The following is a 19151-nucleotide window of genomic DNA, read 5'->3' on the forward strand; positions in this document are numbered from 1 at the left end:
TGATAAAATATTTGTAATGAAAAACTGAATTTCTAGAGAAAGTACTTTACTATCGAGTACGAGTGTTTTTCCTTGGCTGTAGTGATTCGTCAGCTCTGATGTACTTGCACGTAAAGAGGATACCATAACATATATATTAACATGTTAAACAATTACCAACTAACGTTTCTATGAATCAATCTAACATATATAAGTAATATAAAGTAAGTATAAACAATACATGTAAAATTTGGCTGATAAACGAGTACGCAATGTGAATAATCGCATTTGACCGTCAACGTGCATTTGTTTTTGAATCTCTCAAGAAAAAGTAGATATCATTCATCTATGCACAAAGAACTGGGGATCCTTACAAGCATGGGTGGCTTTTGAGACTTGTTGACGTTTTTTTTCTGCCCATGTTGGGCCATTTTCCAATCATACTGATAAATCGGCAGCATTCTGTTTAAGTGCAGCAGTGACCACCATTTCATATAAACAACCAAGTAGCCGTAAACGAGCATTTATTTTCAGTAAGAATCTCCTTCTCTCTCGAGATTGGCAACTACTTTCTTATCTACATGTTCGTGGTGCTAACGATTGTAATTCTGACATTATGGAATATGGTTTCATCTTTACAGGAGACAAAGGCATAGTTTCCCTTTAAGTAGCTTTTACCAGAATGTAAATTTTCAATAAACCATAACGTTTGGACACATACTTTCAGCAGCATATATATACAAAGTGACTTTTTAATGCTTTTTCTTCGAACAGTTTAATGAGCGCCGATCTGATATTTTCATGTGCTATGTATATTTGATTTTGTATTATTTGCCCGTTTTTCTTAATGATTATATTGCATGTACATGTATGTTTTCCTTAGTTGACCTTATCCAGAAATCAAGTTAATGGTGTACATAACCAGTAACATTTGTTTTGTAAACAATAAAATCCATAGCTAATATTTCTTTAAGATCATAGATTAAATATTCAGATGATCAGCAATAGAGGAAAACATGTATGTTTGACTCTGAGGCCAGACATCAGAGTAGGAAAGTGGGTCGATTTGGGGACAATGGAAAATGCAGTCAAAAAGATCGTGAGCCTAATTAGGGACAACATTTATAGGGACAATGGAAAATCCAGTTAAAAAGGTCGTGAGCCTGTAAAGGGACAATTGTACTTGGCATTAATATAGGGACAATATGAATGGAACAGTGAGGTAACGCCACGGTACTGAAGATTGGTAACAATGTTGCAAGGAGCTGACCTCAATCGAACCAAAGAGCGGGAAATAAAGCAAAAACGCTTGGCGGGACATAGACATAGATAACACATACAACATACAAACACAATCAACAATACAACCGACTAAAAACGTTTTTAGGCAAAAAAGCAAATCTTTTCGAGGCATATGAGTGGCCCTGAAAAGGGTCTTATTTTAAAACATCATTCCGTTAACATAGGGGCAACGCATAGGACTTTTTCTTTTCCTCAAACTTCTTCTGAACTCTCTTCAAACAGCCTTGTCTCCCCACATAAATTCTTCTTTTCCAAACGATCGTATCGGTGATCCGGTTAATTGTCCATGACCATCTGACATATACAGGTAAGTCTGTACCGAACAGCATTGACGATACGAGAGGAGATGATTATACATTTGTCCACATCTTGTGACGAGAACAGGTGAAGGGAATGCAGTAAACTGCGGTTATGTATTGTAGAAGACCGGATGGAAACGGATTGAGTTTATTCACCAATCTTGACATGTGTTACAAAATTCAGTCACAGTCTGGAGTCTGTCTTCCTGTCCGAAGAGAGCTGACTGTGACGTTACAGTTCCTATATAGGTGCGCTAGCGTCTGTGCGCAGCCAATACATGCGACAAAGTTTTCAAACATAACGGAAACTAAGAAGACGATTAATTTGGGGCGCACCAGACGTGGAGACAAGAATCGATGGCATAGCAGCGGCTACCAAAGTCAGCACATGCCTACTTCCAGAAGAGGTCGATTTTAATTAGGATTTAGTCGATTTTATTTCTTCTTCGCAAGAATTTATTCCGGTATCAGTATCTTGGCCACCTTCTCCTTATTTACCACACGTTGAGGATTTTAACCACTGACAGAAGAAAGAATTGGAGAAATGTTTACAACAGCAGAAAGAAGAACAAGCTTTTCTCCTTCAACAGCAACAGCATGAAGAAGAGGCAAGAAGAAGGAAACGACAAGAAGAAGAAGAAGCATCAGCAGAGACCATACATGGTCTAGGAGAGAAGGATGACGTTACGCTTAAACATTTTGGCCGAGTTAAGGAGTTTGAAACAAATGTATCAGACTTCTTTAATACGACCCACGAAATAATGACCTTCCCGAGCCAAACAAACCAACCCTGTTACTACGTATGCAATACCACCCCTAGTGATTTCGTCCAAATCATTATGACAGGAGCCACTCCAGAAGTAGGCCTTGGCCGTGGCAAATACTTAAGGCAGCTAAAACTAATTACGTCACATTCCGGAGTTTTGTTTTTAAACAAACAAAAACCCATCTGTCCTTTTAAGGGCCACCCACGTCTCTTGAAAAGAGATATTATTTTAATTGCCAAAATCAATTTAAACTCAAAACGCCTTTTTTAACCCAAGATGGACGTGTGTGTGTGTGAAAGATTGATTGCGTGAGTGTTAGGTTGTTATTCTAAAAATCAAAACCAAGAGACACGTTTACTACCTGGTATATTCTGGTACAAATTTTACAATTCAATATAATAACACAGCACTTTCAAAAGTTCATAGACATTTCTGTGTCTTTTATTCACTGTCTCTGTTTTTTAATATCATCACTTTCACAAGTGTTTCCTCCTCTTTTCCTTCACTTTCTCCTAGTCTTCTTTTCTTCTCGTTATACTCTTTCTGTACGTGTCAGGGTTCTTCCTTTGTGGATGGTACCTCTTAAACTCCCGGTTCGGAACCTCTCTCTCCATCTTTCTCCTGTTGTTTCGTAGGGCATTCTTAAGACCAATGACCTTTCTCTTGACAGTGATAACAGGTATCTTGAATTTTGTCTCTTGTCACAACTGTTTTGCTTTTTTGACGGTCTGGACACTCTGAAGACCAATGTCCTTTCTTCTTACAGATCTATAAATTATCTTGAATTTTATCTCGAAAGGAGGGTGAGTAGTCCTTCGGCTTGTCGGACGAAATTATTTTTATGACACCTCGCAAAGCTCTGATCAGAAGTTCAATCTGTGTAGGTTCTGCCATCGTTCTGATCAGTGTGAGTGTGAAATGAATACTGTAACTGAAGGCACTAACCCTTTATATATATACACTGGTCTGGCATGACATAAAGGACCCGTGGCGTTTAAAATGTAGACAGTTGACTTTTTCAGTCAAGATGAAACGATCGCTTCATTTCGTGGAGAAAGGAGAAGAAAATAAGAGGCAGCAAAAAGATTTATTGCCTCGCAGAGTAGCTGAAGTCTTGGCACAAATTCACGCCAGTGATTATGAAGATGACATGAGTGAGCCAGATCCCAGACCCAGAGAGTCTTCACCCAGCCAAAGTTCACCACCATTAGTAAACCCTGAAAAGCACTACCACATTGGAGAGACGGAAAAGTGCTCCTCTAGAAAATTTAGAACCACTACTTACACGTACAGAGTGTAAAGATATCAAGTCCCACGTACCGCTGAGAAAGCAGAGGGGTTCATCACTGAGGTGTGGGATTCTTTGTTAACCACAACGAAACAGCAATGTCAAGCCAAAGAAGACGATCGCTTGTGACTTTACATTCATTACGACAGTTTGAAGTTCCCCATTTGGATAGAGTTTAGCAGCCAAGCAGAAATGACACCGTTCAAATTCATCGACAAGATTCAACACGTGCAATAATCCAACGACAAGTTTCACATCACCGATGAAAAAGCAACACTGTTCATGACCCACAATTTTGTCCCCAAAGGGACCGGACAACGCAGAAACGTGTTATTGGTGCACGATCTTCGCAGCACCAAAAATTGCCACCTTCAAATTAACAACCCTCAAGACTATATGTGTTTAGCCCGTGCCATCTTGTATGACGAACGTATGCCAACAAGAAGGACACTGTAGAATGGAAAAGAGCCTGGGCGAACATTCGAAAATCGAACCGAGCCAAACGACGAAGTGAACCTGAACTCCTGTTACAGCAATTGCGCTATCCAAAGACTTTCCTGTGGCATTCTTGAGATGGTAAAATTGAAAGACGTCTTGGCTCCACACTACACCTTGAAAGTGCATCATCAAGATGTGCGTGGATCTCTGCTGTTTCGAGGCAAAACTTTCAAACATGGAAAACACATTCACGTCTATCATCACGATGAACATTTCGATACCATTACAAGTATCGCTTCATTCATCGAGTACAGTTATTACTTGAGAAATGTGACTATTGCTATTCATTCACGACAATATTGGTGAGCATATAAAAAGGAACAAAGTCCAAGACCGATAGTTTATAGTTTATTGTAACCAAGCGAGAAATATAAATCCTTTTAAGCATACATCATTCATGTTTGGGGATTCTCAAGTCGAGTGAGATACTGTGCCTTGCGATCAGAGCGATGCCGTACGTTATGACCACAGCGATGCAGTAACACATCATGGGAACTTTGCTGTGATTACTACTACAATACCTGCCATGGAAAGGGATGATGCAAGAGTCAAACCTGACGGATACGAAAGCGATGACACTCGTTATCGTGGACTCTTTACTGGTTTTCAGGGTGGATGCCATTCTCCACGTGACACCATGTAGCTACCACCCTACGGATGTCATCCAAAACTAAGTACTCTCCTGCTGCTTTCACCCTACCGTCATCGAAATGAACCTGTGAAAGACGAATATTCTTTCCCTGTGCGTTTGCCTGAGTACTGTAACTTTCAAAGTCTATTTCAAACCTTCAAAGGAAAATGGCTTAAATATCTGGGAGGACTTACCCCCGAAGAATTAGCCAGAGCCGGATTTATGTACTTGGGCACAGGGGATAAAGTCAAGTGTTTCAGTTGTGGTGTGTCACTTCACGACTGGGGGCAGAAAGATTCGGCTAACATGGAACATGATCGATGGTCTCTGGATTGTCACTACCTACTTTTAGTGGGACCGAACCATTGAAGTTGAATACCTAGTCGTTTAAAAACCAGACTGGCTAGGAGTAAAGGATGTAACATTTGTCGCCAAATCGTTGACGTGGAACACGAATGCTACATTCAAAACTACCATTCTAAACAAGACGAGGAGGATGACCTGAAGAAAATGAATTGCAACTTTTTCTATTTCGAATGCATGTAAGAGACCGGCATTCACATTCCGAATGTATGTGTAGCTCATCGAGCGTGTGAGAATTGCATCCAAGAGCCTATCTTTAGCCATAGCCCTCACTGAAGCAAGATTCCTGGAGGACGTGAAAAAATTATTCGAGGACCGACCAAGAATACGCTTGCAGATTCGCCCAATGGATCTTAGACCCTATCGACGAAACGTGGAGCCAAGAGGACATCGAACGTTACGGAGATTCTCATCACCATGTCGTGGTGATGGCTTACAATTCTTAGATACTATACGGAACAAAGTACCGAACGTCCGAAAGTGGCATTGAAATCATTTTAATGCAAGTGGGTGAAATACAGTTTAAAGATTCGATGAGTTACTTGGCCATGCCATTTAATCGAATGCCTAAAACGTTTGGAATGACAGAAATGGCCAAAGGCTATTTCCACACCTTTTCAATACCGAAGCCAATCAACACGCCGTTCTACCCCATTTGCCTGAGGCTCATTACTACGACCCCGACAACATGCGTTCCGAACAACGAGAAGCTTTCTACGCTTGGTACCAGACTCACGCCTGGGACTCCTTTGACTTTCAAGAAGAAATGTTAAAGTATTGTCGTTCCGACGTGGACTTGTTACGGCGTTGCTGTGGAAAATTTCGAGAATTATTCATAGAACACTTAGGGATCGATCCTTTGAAAGAAGCCTGCACCATCGCCAAAGCGTGTTCCTTAGTATACCGCCAACGATCCATGCCTAAAAGCACGCTGGCTGTCACCAGCCCTCAGACGAACAACACTGTCAATCGTCAATACTCGGTCAAAGCCCTACGCTGGCTACATTACTTGTGCGATAAGGAAGACAAATGGATCCAACATTCCTGCAACAGAGGAGGCGAAAAGACCATCGCAACGTATTCGGTGAATGGTTGGGACTTTGAAAATCCCAAGATCGTGTACGAGTTTAACGGTTGCTTATTTCACGGATGTTCCCTGTTGCCCTGAACGTGACACCGAAAATCAGTTTTTTACAACGAACCATGGAAGACTTGTACCAGGCCACTTGTCAGCGACGCATGAAGTTAGAACAGCAATGATACCAAGTGGTAGAAATGTGGGAACATGAGTACGATCACAGTTTGAAAAGCAATCTAGAGTTTAAAAGTATCGTGGAAAGTTACAAGTTGGTAGACCCACTGATCCCACGAGACAGTTTGTACGGATGAAGGACAAATGTCACCTGTTTGCTGTACCTGTATGCTGAAACACGTGAACGTCCTTCGTGAGAACATGATCCCGGTCAATTACGAAGAAGAACTGGACTTTGTACAAGCCGACGAATTTGGAAATATCATCATTGCTGCTTACGTGATAGCCCGTGCTAGCTTAAAATTGTACGAAGCGTTAGAACTGTTAGGAGATTGCGTCTTGTACTTTGACACGGACAGTTGCATCTACATCGATCGCGTGGATCAACGTCACCCTGACATCCAAGGAAACCATTTAGGAGCCTGGACGGACGAGCACTCAGATGACAAGATTCTAAGTTTCGCTAGTGGCGGTCCTAAAGATTACGGTTACGAATACAGGAGCCCAAAAAGAAACGTGCACACGGAGTGTAAAGCGAAAGGATTGACTCTCCATTATCGCACTAATCGACTGGTGTACTTTGGCGTATTGAAAGAAGCCTTGCATTCTGGACTCGATGAAAACTTTAAAGGGACTAGCCGTGAACAGAACAAGATTGTACGTTGACGCACACACCAAATAGTCTGCAGACCCTTGGAAAAAGTCTATCAAATCGTATACCAGAAGAGAGTTAGTCTTCCCAGCCACTTCACTTTACAGTACGGTCACGCTGATATTGGTCAGCATATGAAAAGGGACAATGTCCACGACCAATAGTTCATTGTAACTACCGACGTCAATCGAGGAAGTTGAATCATTTCAATACTCAAGTCCAACGAGAAACTCAGGTTTGATGATATGCCTCACGATAACTTCACGAATGCAGTATTACATTTTAGTTGTTCATATACTAACGTCGTGAAAAAATACGTGCAACCATTGCAACATCTAGACCACAAGACTTTACCTTATGAACATGCTGATATCGCCTAGTATAAAAAAGGGACGACTTCCAAGAGCAACACTTCATTGCGAGGACAAGCGACAAGAAAGACGAATCACTCTATGCAGATGAAAAATGTGAAGGCACAAACATTACTGACCTCTTTCACCACCACACCATCACAGCAATGTGCGTCCAAGAAGGGAAAGTATTCAGTAGACCTAAAATAGTAGTTTAGCATCCAAATGACTCAGGCAGCGATTTCGAGAAAATTTAGGACGACAACTGATACCTACACGGTGAGATTTAAAGACTTCTCGTCTGACGTTCCACCCAAGGAAGTAGCAGGTTTCATTAAGGACCTATTTGACTCACTGTTAGGGGAACTCAAACGTCAGTGCCAAGTCATAGATTGAGGTCGTTTGAGCCTATCTATGCATTGCGACAGTTTGAACTCGCCTGTATGTCTCGAGTTTAGCACACCTGCAGAATTAACTTCTTCCAAACAAGTAAGGGTTATTGAAGACGTGCCGACGATGAGAGAAAAATTTGACATCACCGATGGAAAAGTGAATATTCATATGGCATACGTTGTACCTCCATGGGACGACGACGATGACTGTACTTGACCTGCTTACCGATAAGTGTACCTTGCAAGATGGACATGACAGCAGATTTTCAAATGAAAGGGAGTACTTGATGGGAAACATATGCTGGAACACAAGTGTTAGCTGAACAGATTACTACTCATATAATTGGTGTGACAAATACCAAATAATTTATAGAATATGAAGCTTACATAACCGTACACAGAATGGGTCTAGCATGAAATCCCTAAAAAGTATTTTGTGTATAATTTGGTTCCAGCAGTGCGACATTTTATGATATATGACGTATGACGCATGGTACGTCAACGAAATGGTGCAATATGAGTTTACTTCACAGCGCATATCGAGCAACTGCTCCAGTTCAGTACAATAGACGATGTTAAAGGTAGCAACAAGATAGATGGATTATATGAAGCGAATGAGCGCACTGCATAATTAACTAATTCAGTGGTCCAAAAGTAGTGACGTGATAAGTTCGACAAATTCCGTTAGTGACTAATCTAATAACAGCAACATTCGCACGTGGTGCACAAATTGATTCGAGAGGGAATGAAGAGAGGCATCCCGCTTTTTAAGCGGATCTGAGAAGAAATGCTGTACATCAGATATTTAAAAAAAAGACTCAGGTGATATTGGAAATCAGCTGGGCCGCTGGAATGCTTTGCAGGGCCAATATGGCTGAGGACAGTCTGACATAGCGTGGTGTTAGCTTCTTGTGTTTAAAACGGCAACGTGGTCAAATCTTGTGTTCCAACGTTTAAATGAAATCGGTTGACCCGGTGAGGTCGCCGATCAACATAGGATGAATTAGTACACGTGAAAAATGGCTGGGTTTCTCAGACTGAGGAAGACAATCCATGGCTCATAATGTGAAGAAAGTCGATACTATCTGGTTTTAATGGAACCCAGTGATATTTAGGACCAGTATCGTTATAGATTCTTTCTTTCGTTTTTGGAGGGCACCAGACAGATGCCCCCCCCCCCCCTTTTAAAAACAAATATAAAAAATATTTTAAGTTTCTGTGTTCTATTTATAATGAATTTTGTATCAAAAATTTTAATTTGAGTTTTTCATGGGGTATTTATTTTTTCCTAGTGTTATATAATTGGTTGTTCATCCGAGCCTGGTTTTATTCACCTTGCTCGAACTCCCTTCCCTTGTAATTTTTGTGATCTTTGCTAAAGGTCTCCTAAGTCTCAGTGTTTGCCATGTGTATTAATGCTATATTGTGTGTATGCGATATTTTCTGTATGTTTGAGACAGCAAGTATAAATCAATTTTGTTTCTTTCCCAAAAGTCTTATTTCAATTCTTTGGATTTAAAATCCATTACAATATATTTTATGTTATTTTCCGTTAATTTATTTTCAATTTAGAATTTTGGCAATCGGAACAGTGTGCTATATTAGGTCATGAAGAAAAAAAAAATTAAATAATTTATGTTCTTTTATTCGATTGGTAATACGTGTCGTTCCTCTCAATACGTGCTAAAGAAGGAAACAGGTAGGCTGTGCTTGTTTCAAGGTACACACTTCATTATTCCTTGCATTTCTCCCGAATCGAGTTAGGCCTCCTTTCATTATTTAAACTATTTCTTTAGAAAATTCCAAAAAATTATTTAATCACTACAAGATTGTAGGTTGGTCAACCATACAGTGTGGGAGATGTGTGTTTGGAGAAAGAGAGAAGAGTCATTGGGGTTGTACTCTTGTATTTATATTTGGTCTGTTTATGTTCTCAATATTGTTCAGATAATTTTACGTGTATGACCTTTTGCACGTAACGGCGTCATTGGGACTTTAACATGACAGAGATACAACAGTGTATCTGCAACAATCTTTGATGTGACATCTACAAGCCAGAATACTTGATTTTCGCACTAGGCAAGTGTTTAAATTGTGACTAATTCCAACCAAAAATTAATTTATTGTATGACATGAACCCCAAAGTTCTCCAGGGTCATTTATGTGTTAATGAGGATTTGAGATTAAAATAAACAACCAGCCTATACACCCCCAGACCTGACTGCGGTGAACTGGCACTGGGTAACACATGTACAACATCTATGCCGGAAAATAAGTACGTTGTAATTATCTCACAAGAGCTTTTTCACATTTTGCTATATTCTCAGGGTAGAACTATGGAACCTTACTGTGGGCGTGTGCGTGATGTTACATATTGCTATATTTTCAATTGTTAGAAAATGTGTCCTTTTTTATATTTACACGCGAGTTAGAATCGTAGCAAGATTGCAAAACAACAATAACACCCTCACCCCACCCCACCCCAATAATAATAAAGAAAGATATGACACCCCCACTTCAACAACACCATCAGTGACACGGGCATTTTTGTGACCTAAAGCATGTTAATAAAATTACATCAGCGTTTAATGACTGTAATTTGAACTGACTTGCCACCCTTTGCTTCTCTGCAAACTAACGTAAGATGAACTGCCTTGTTAACATTGTCGAAACAACAAGCAGGTCAGATATGGTAGATACTATCAGGACATGTCAAAATGTAAGTTAATATAACAGATTATGTCTCCACCTTAAATCCCTATTATGTTTATGATAAGCTTATAAATGCAAAAGCAGTCAATACTAGTGTATGGGAGTGGATAGAAAGCCAGGTGATGGAAGAATTAAATCAATATATCAATGACCTAGTTGCGATGTTAAGGACCACCCGATACGTCCATTGTTACAGCCTACAAGCCTGGAATTGTTGATATTGTTAAGGCCTTCAAACCGCAACAACGTATATGTTCGTACGATGCAGTATACGTTATGTAGCTACCAAGCCTTAACAATGTTGTTGGAATATTTTCTCTGTTGCGCATGTGCGCAATTTCTAAAACTAAAACATCCGGTTGCAGAAGCTGTGGGCCATTCAATTTCCCTTTGTTCCTGGTATGTAGATCTTGAGTATGGCTTCATTCCCAAACTTATGATAGATTTTGATCTTGAATTTATTGTGTTGTCTGTTACTGAAGTAATTATAACAATACTAATTTGTATCAAATGGAAGAAGTAATTATCTTTGATAGAGATTGCCTGATAATTCATTTTCCGTGATGTTGATTTGTACAATTAAAAATAAATGCTTTGACAAATTACCCTGGAGATGTATCTGGAGAATTGTAAATGTGCAAAGCCTTATTTATAGGAACAGTTTAGCAAAGCTGAATTTTGTTGTAGCAGGTTGCTCAATATTGGTTTAGACAAGATGCAATAGCGAGAGCGTTGTGTTTAAGTCAGTTGAGAGCAGGTGTGAATAAAACTCCTGAAAAAGCACTGTTTTTTTGACGTAATTATTCTTCGTTTTTATCACTTTAATAATTCCATTTTATTTGTTAGTGCCACAATTTTGGAATGGTTTGTGCTTTTTTATAGTATTATTTCATGGCGTTGCATTAAATGCAAATATTTGTCGTTGAATCCATTTAACAGTAGATAAAAATGTTTGTGTCTGTTTTTTATTAAGGAAAATGGTGTTCTCATGGGATCGAAAGCCAGCCAAGAGAAAATATATATCTGTTCAAAACAAGTCAATTAGGGTAAAGTATGAGAGAATTTTACCAACTTCTAGTAGAGAACAAGACCCAGTGGCCATAGATGAAACAAGTGGATCTCTTCCAAAGGCAATATCTGCATCTGGGTCCATATCCTTAAACTCAGAACTTGTAGATAAACAATCAGAAGAGGCAGTTTTTCTCTCAGGTAAAATACAGTCTGTCCCTAGTTTAAGATCCTAATGCAGAGTCCTTGCAAAAAGAACATGTTCTTATTTACAAAAATACCTTCCTATAAGATTTGATAGAATGTTTCCTGATATTTACCGTGTCTTTCTTTAATTGACATCCCAATCATTCAGTACATAATAAATGCTTACCTAACAGATGTCTTTAATTGGCAAATACTTCCAGAAAAGCAATAAAATTAGAACAGCCAAAAGAGGCATAATTACAGAAGAATAAAATTACAGTGGTTACAGCCTGAATATACTACAAAAGCAAATTTATTTCTAGCATTTTTTCTGTCTCATACATGTATTTGCTTATTTACATTGATTTTACATGTGACTGCAATATATGTATCATATGATGTATAATCTGTTATTTTAATCTTATTAATCAACAACAAATAAAGTGCTTACAAATCTTGCAGATGCCTTAGATGAAACAAAAGTCTCCTACCGAGAGAAGAAGAGAAAAAGACTAGAAAATTGGTCAGCTCTTGCTGATGAATTGGTTGAAGTTGGCACAGCCGTGTTGTTTACACCACCTCACAGTCAGTGCATTTGTTGTACACAAAGTCCCGATCAGAGTTTTCGCTGCATGGACTGTGGCACATCAGCCGTGTACTGCAGAGAATGCCTTGACATTTGTCACAGTCTGCCACATCTACACATGTTTGAAGTGTTTAAAGTAAACTGTTATTAATTTTTAATGTGTAAGTTTAGTTAGCATCAATTTATATTGTTTTGTATGAATTGAAATTGTTGTCTGTATATTTTACATCTTCAAGATATTGATATACAGTCCAGGTTATCTTTTTATTAATTACCTTGTTAATCCTCAGATGATCTAGTCAGTTTATGAAAACAGATTTTCACCCAGGGAGTATAACATTTTGCAACATTTGTATATTAATGTGATTTTTTCATTCTTTTTATTTTCTTTCACATTATTTTTCTTCACTAGTTATATTAATAATGTTAATTTTATTTACAAAAGATTTTTTTTTATTGTATAGAGATTATGCCACAGGAGGGAATATATATTTTTCAAATGAGAAGTAACCAGCATTTTCTTGTTTTTCAGAATGGTACATTTGTTTGTGTGGACACAGATACACCAGTGTGGAGAAGGCCAGATAACCATGGATGTCAAACCATCTATTGTCAGCAGATTGTAGTAATGGATGAACATGGTTGGTATACATTTATCCTCTTTAATATATACAAATTAAAAATGGTCCATTATCATTTCTAAACAGACATTTACAAACTGCTTCTGGGGGACCCGAGTGGCCGAGTGGTATAAAGCGCTCTCCGTTACGGATCACTGCCATCTCACCTCTGCCTGCGTGTGTTTGAGTCTCGGATACAGCCAATGTCGGTATGTGAGAAAGCTTGCCAGTAGCTTCTCGTGGGTCGGTATTTCTTTCCAGGTTTTCCTGGGTTCTTCCTCCGCCATTAATACTGGCCGCCATGTATATCCTATCGTGTGCTGAAAAATGGCATTAAACACTACAAGAACAACAATAACAACAAACTGCCTCTGATAAATCACCTAACCTGTTTGACAAAATTTGAGGGAGAAAAAAAACATCCTGGAATGGCTACATTTCAGACTGGTACTTATGACAAGACATTGCAATCTGATTTTTTACATCACTACTACATGTGGAAACAAAATTCAATTCTTCCTGCAAACTGGTCAGCCAAGTTTAAAAATTTTTAAGAGGAAACCTTTCTTATTATTAGGCTTCTTAAGTTTGCACTAATGATACTAATCAGCCACTGATATTGACTTTGCTGCTTTCAGGTAATGTTCATTTTTTACACCTTCATTTTTCCAATAAGCATTTTTCTTTTAACAGGCAGACAGCACAAGCGTATCATTGAATTATGTGGGTGCGAGTCTGCGGCAGTTACAATGATCCGTAGTTATCTCTGGCCTTCCTCACCTAAGAATCCCATTTTAGGTTTCCACATAGGACTTCTTGAGTGGATGACAGCACTGTTGCTGGAGTGTCATGTGTCTACCAAAGGTTTCTGTGAAGCTTTAAAGGCCAAGTTGTCCAAGCATCACAAGGATTGTTTGATTCAGAAGTAATGCATTCAGTTCTTGTCTTTTTCATAATTATTCCATTTTTGTGTTTATATTCTTTCTTGAAAACAGTTGTTAAATATGTATATATGTAATGAAAGATTATTATTTTAGTGGTTTGTAAATTGATGTTTTTGTAATGAGTTATGTTGTTTCCAGCAAAAAATAGGTTTTTTTTTGGTTTTCAATTTGTGGCATGTAGCAACTGTATATCAACATAAAATTTAGATTTTACAGAATATTCTTACAAGTATCCAGTTCACCCAGATTTTATAACCTATGCTTTTTGCCATAATTAGCACACTGGGTTTGTTGAATATTTGACAGACTTGGTCACATTATCCTGTGAAATCATTTACACATCATGTATTGATATATAATTTGGTGTTATACATTTCCGAAGTTGTTGTATTCTGCTCATTGGTTCAGTTTCACATAATGTGATTTGAGTCTGTTTAAAATAGAAATAATTGAAGACCTGCATCCTGTTTCTAAAATAAATATTTCTGATAATTTTGATTTTGTTGCATCTTTGTAAATGTTGTTTTGTAATCCACATGCTTTACAATGATACTAATACCCTTTGCCTGTCCGTTTTGGGGTCTCCAGGTGGCCAAATGGTCTAAATCACTCTCCATTACGGATCACTGCAATCTCACCCCTGTCTGCGTGGGTTTGAGTCACTGGCTCAGCAAATGTAGGTGTGTGAGAAAGCTTCCCATCGGTTGATGGCTCTTTGGGGTTTTCCCGTTTCTTCCTCCACCAGTTATACTGGCTGCCATGTATAGCCTATCTGGTGCTGAGAAATGGTGTTAAACCCCACAACAACAATAACAACTGTCTGTTTTGTTGATCTACCTATCAACAGATCTTTTTTTTCAAAACTGCTAGGTGACATTTCACAAAACTTAGTATGTTTTATGGTCTTTCCCACAAAGTAAATATCATTTTAAAGAGGGTTCGAGTTTTGCAATCACCCGGTGGGAGAGAAAAAAATGTTCTGTCACATAATATTTAGGTATATATTATGTTATAGCAGGAAGATGCACCATCTGTGTGACACATATTCCATTCCATTTTTGGGGGTAATCACAATATCTTGTTTTACAATGGACAAAGAAGAAATAAACTGTATCCATGATAAACAAAATTCTGAAAGTTAGTAGCTATTTGGCAAAGTATCCAGTATGCATATTTTAACTATCTCAGTTGGTCACATCGCCTTTTCTTTTATCAAACAGCTTTTATATGAAGTTTTGTGTTTACAAGATTCCGTTTCATGTGAAGTTGACACATTCAAACAAGAAATATATTTAGATGCTTTCATTTATTAAATCCTGTTGAAATTTTGGGAGGGAAACATTAGGACCAAAAAATTCCATCTCTACAGCAGATGTCAGTTTACTTGTGTGCTATGAGTTATCAGTAATATTTATTATATCAAAATTGTATGCCCTTCTGTTAGATACAGTATAAAGTTTAAAATGAATCAAACTTGTTATTTATATTCTTGTTTTTTTGTTGTTTATTTTCCAGTTTAAAGACGTTTATAAAATTTTAATGAATGAATGCCTGGTGCAGTATCGAAATTTTAGGTACAGGATCAGTCACCCTATACATCTTTGTGAAGAAATTGATTCTGGAACCCAGTGCCCAGCATGCTTTGAGGTAACAGCTGCTTTAAGAAGCCAATGTATGTATGTATGTATGTATGTATGTATGTATGTATGTGTGAATATATATATATATATATATATATATATATATATATATATATATATATATATATATATATATATATATATATATATATATATATATATATATTACATTATTCCTAGTATTGTAGACTGCAGTTTCTCATTATGTTTGTATATATCATCTGACAGATATATAAATTTCCTTTGGATACAGTAAGATATGCAAACAGCTCCTTTATGCATAAAAAATACAGTTTCCTAGTTGATATATAAATCTAAATTTATGCAAAATATTAAGCATGCACATTTCCATCTGGCACTTGTTATTTGATGTTGTTCATTGTACAGTCTGATAGAAGTCTTCATTGCATGTCAGCTCTGACATTGAAAGTTGATGGGTATAAGGAATTCGATTTAAATAAGTCAATAATGAGAGGCTTTTTTAACATAAATTTGACCAGACAGATGTACCACAACATTTCTTATAACTCATTTTCAATTTCATTTTCAGAATCCACAAAAGATTATTTCTTTTGATGCAGATTTCCAGTTGGTCAGAAAGGTTTCATCGGGAGCTGAGGCAGGAAAGCCTAAACATGATGGTCATTTCTTTCTTGATCAGGATGAAGTTGATGAATTCATGGATGGCTACTCCACAGAAAAGACAAAGAATATGCAGGTAAAAGGCAGTTCACAATGTAAGAAGAGTTTTAACTACTTGATTCTATACTTTATATACTATTTTCCTCAAATAAAGACAGTTTCATTAATTTACTCATATTTTTGTGAAGCTATTATCTTTTTAGATGCTTTTTGTTTACCATTGCCTGCCCAGTGCCATCAGATGACAGATACATTAATTTATTACCACATCTCCATCCACTACAGATGGTTACCATAATAAGTACCATGTATGCTTAATTTCCACCAAATAGTTTAGAAGGTCATACATATACAGTTTTGGAGACAGAATGGTAGTTTACATACAGCTAATGCTTGAGTGAAAATCTTGTAGATCATGAGTCTTATAACAAGTTCTATTCTCGTGCATTAGCGTTTAATAATTTATCATCTAGCTGCTTTGCATAAAGATGAAGGATTCTGACCTAAGTTTATTATGTCACTTCATATTTACCATAAAATTTTGCCTCATCTTCTGGACTCTTGATGTAGTTATTTTATTTTGCAAGTTTCCATTTGTTTATTTCAGGAATGTAGTGAGTTTCAAGCTGGCAGTGCCCTAAGATCCAAAGCAAAGAACAAGAAACTTGATGAAACTGCTCTGTTTGGTTCTGCCTGTCGTCATGAATTCCCACACTATTTTTTCAACCTGAAACATGGTGAAAGGTATGCAATTGTTTTTTTTATCAAAAGTCTTAATAATTTAGTATCCACAATATCATTTGGGTAAATATTTGTCATGCAAAGTTTTATTTTTCCATCTTTGAAAATTGGTTAATGACTTACCAAAGTTTCTCTCCTCAAGGAATGTAACTGCATTAAAGATTTTTTACATAGTTGAATGAAATATCTTTAAGGCTCAGTTATTTCAATCAATTTTACATTTATTCGTAATTAGTCGATTACAATATTGTAATGATTATTTGTTTTGAACAGCATTGAGATTCATTAATACCGGTAGTAACTTATTGTTACTGGCACAATTTTACAACTAAAGTTTGGTATACTTATACAATTGATTTTTTTCTTAATATGATCTTGTATGTTTGAATTTCAATTTTATTACAGAATTAGTTATTCAGTGTACCTGCTTGAAAAATTAGTTGCAGAAAACAAGGACAGCCAAATGCACATATTGTATGATATAGCTTGTCTCCTGGAAACCCACCTGAAGGTACATGTCTGCCCTGTCTATTATGTGGGTGAATTTCTCCTGACTTAGTTGTGTTTGTGGCCATGTCATATTTCATGCAGTATTTCAGTAATTTTTCTGTTTTGATTCTCTCTCATTTCCTGATTGTTGTACAATACATATCTTCTTTTAATCATTTTAATGTATTAATTGAAAACACTTCTTGTTTATAATTAATTTTAGGTTCAGTATTTGATGTCAGATAATCTGTCAATAGATTGATGTGTGAAGCATAGCTGAAACCTCATTACCACTTTGTGAAAGTGGGCACATGGTAAGATATTAGAGAAAATCTAAGTTTATGCAGAATAATTAAGCAAATGATGTCAGCATAAGTCAATATATACAGTTTTACCCCGCTATAGCACACTCCGCTATTATATGAATTCCGATATAACATGGTCTTATACAGAGTAGGACAAAGACCTAAACATTCTTTTGTTAGAATCTGTTAAAAACAAAGCAACACTTTCAAAGGGAATGAAAATAAATTTCCTTTTTCTTCCATTTTTGGAAATAGTGTGGTACAGGACTGGCTTTATCAAAACTGCACAGAGCAATAAAAAAAGTTTGTGACCAATAACATATTTAGCCTACCAAGTGATTTTCCCTTGCAAAATATATTGTATGCACTAGGCCCTTTCAACTGTATTGGTTCTGGCTTGGAAGCAGAGCTTGAGACAGCAGGCTGCTGAATGCTGTGTTTCTGTTTTTGCCGCTTATTTCCAATCCAGTCCTGAAAATAATAAATAACCAGACTGTATGCTATTCATTGTGTCATCAACATTATTAAATTCATCCTAGATAATGTGAGCTTCCACTGACCTGCTGCACTCTATTTCATCATGTTTGTTTCCTGTATAATCTGTCCTTGAGAATAATGATCCTTGATTTTTTTGTTGTTGCTGTTGTTGTGGGGTTTAATGCCATTTTTCAGCACATGATAGGCTATACATGGCGTCAAGTATTAATGGTGGAGGAAGAACCTTGGAAAACCCAAGAAACAACCACCGGGGCCCCCTACGATCCTTGACAATGGGCAATCCATTTTGTACCAACCTCCAAAAACCAAATTGCAAAGCATGTGGCTAGCATATGGTTTTTAGGCAGACTAAAATATATTCAAAGATGCAATAAAATCATAATTTCAAAGAACGGATGTATTTAAATGATTTACAAACTATTGAATACATTTACTTCTGCACCCCCCCCCCAAAAAAAAAAACTGAATATGAAAACAACTGAGAACATTCATTTCTAAGGTGAAATAGAGATCAAGAAACCTAAAGAAATGTTAAAGCCAAAGATTTTAATTAATTGAAAAGAAATGTACTTTTGAGAAGTTTTACTTTCATTTGAAAATTGAGAAGCAAACACTGGAAATATCCTGCAACTCTGACTTACGACAGTAATTGATTAATATAACCAACTGTATTGCTTTTAAATTATTAAGAAATGCAATTCATTAAGCTGCTGGATATCAAAACTTTGCAAGAAAGAGGAAATTCTTTAAAACAACTAACCCTGACTTGTTACATTGTAAGGTTCAGAGAGTTGGCCAGGTTCTCGATTCTTCTGCCATCCTTTACACTCGTCAATCCTGCATTCCATTCTGTTTCCAATGCATGCAGTTGTTCATCTGTAAAGATGTAGCGCAGCTTTTTGGATGCCGACTGCAGCAGATGATAACAAATTATGAGTTATTACATTGTTCTGATACCATATAAATAGGACAACCAATTCAGGGGAAGTAGCTAAATGATTCTGAAG

General features: G+C 37.2%; 1 protein-coding gene across 1 annotated transcript; it reads left to right on the forward strand.

The window, feature by feature from the left end:
• Nucleotides 1-10663: 10663 nt before the first annotated feature.
• LOC149781112 (uncharacterized) lies at nt 10664-13814 on the forward strand. Its single transcript, XM_089934674.1, has 5 exons — nt 10664-10884; nt 11459-11694; nt 12142-12401; nt 12798-12906; nt 13579-13814. The coding sequence occupies exons 1-5, from the start codon at nt 10748-10750 to the stop codon at nt 13812-13814; spliced, it is 978 nt and encodes a 325-aa protein (XP_089790800.1). The 5' UTR covers nt 10664-10747.
• Nucleotides 13815-19151: the final 5337 nt, after the last annotated feature.

The sequence above is a fragment of the Sinohyriopsis cumingii genome, chromosome 15, assembly GCF_028554795.1.
Source record: "Sinohyriopsis cumingii isolate HCF-2022 chromosome 15, ASM2855479v2, whole genome shotgun sequence".
Classification (NCBI taxonomy): domain Eukaryota; kingdom Metazoa; phylum Mollusca; class Bivalvia; order Unionida; family Unionidae; genus Sinohyriopsis; species Sinohyriopsis cumingii.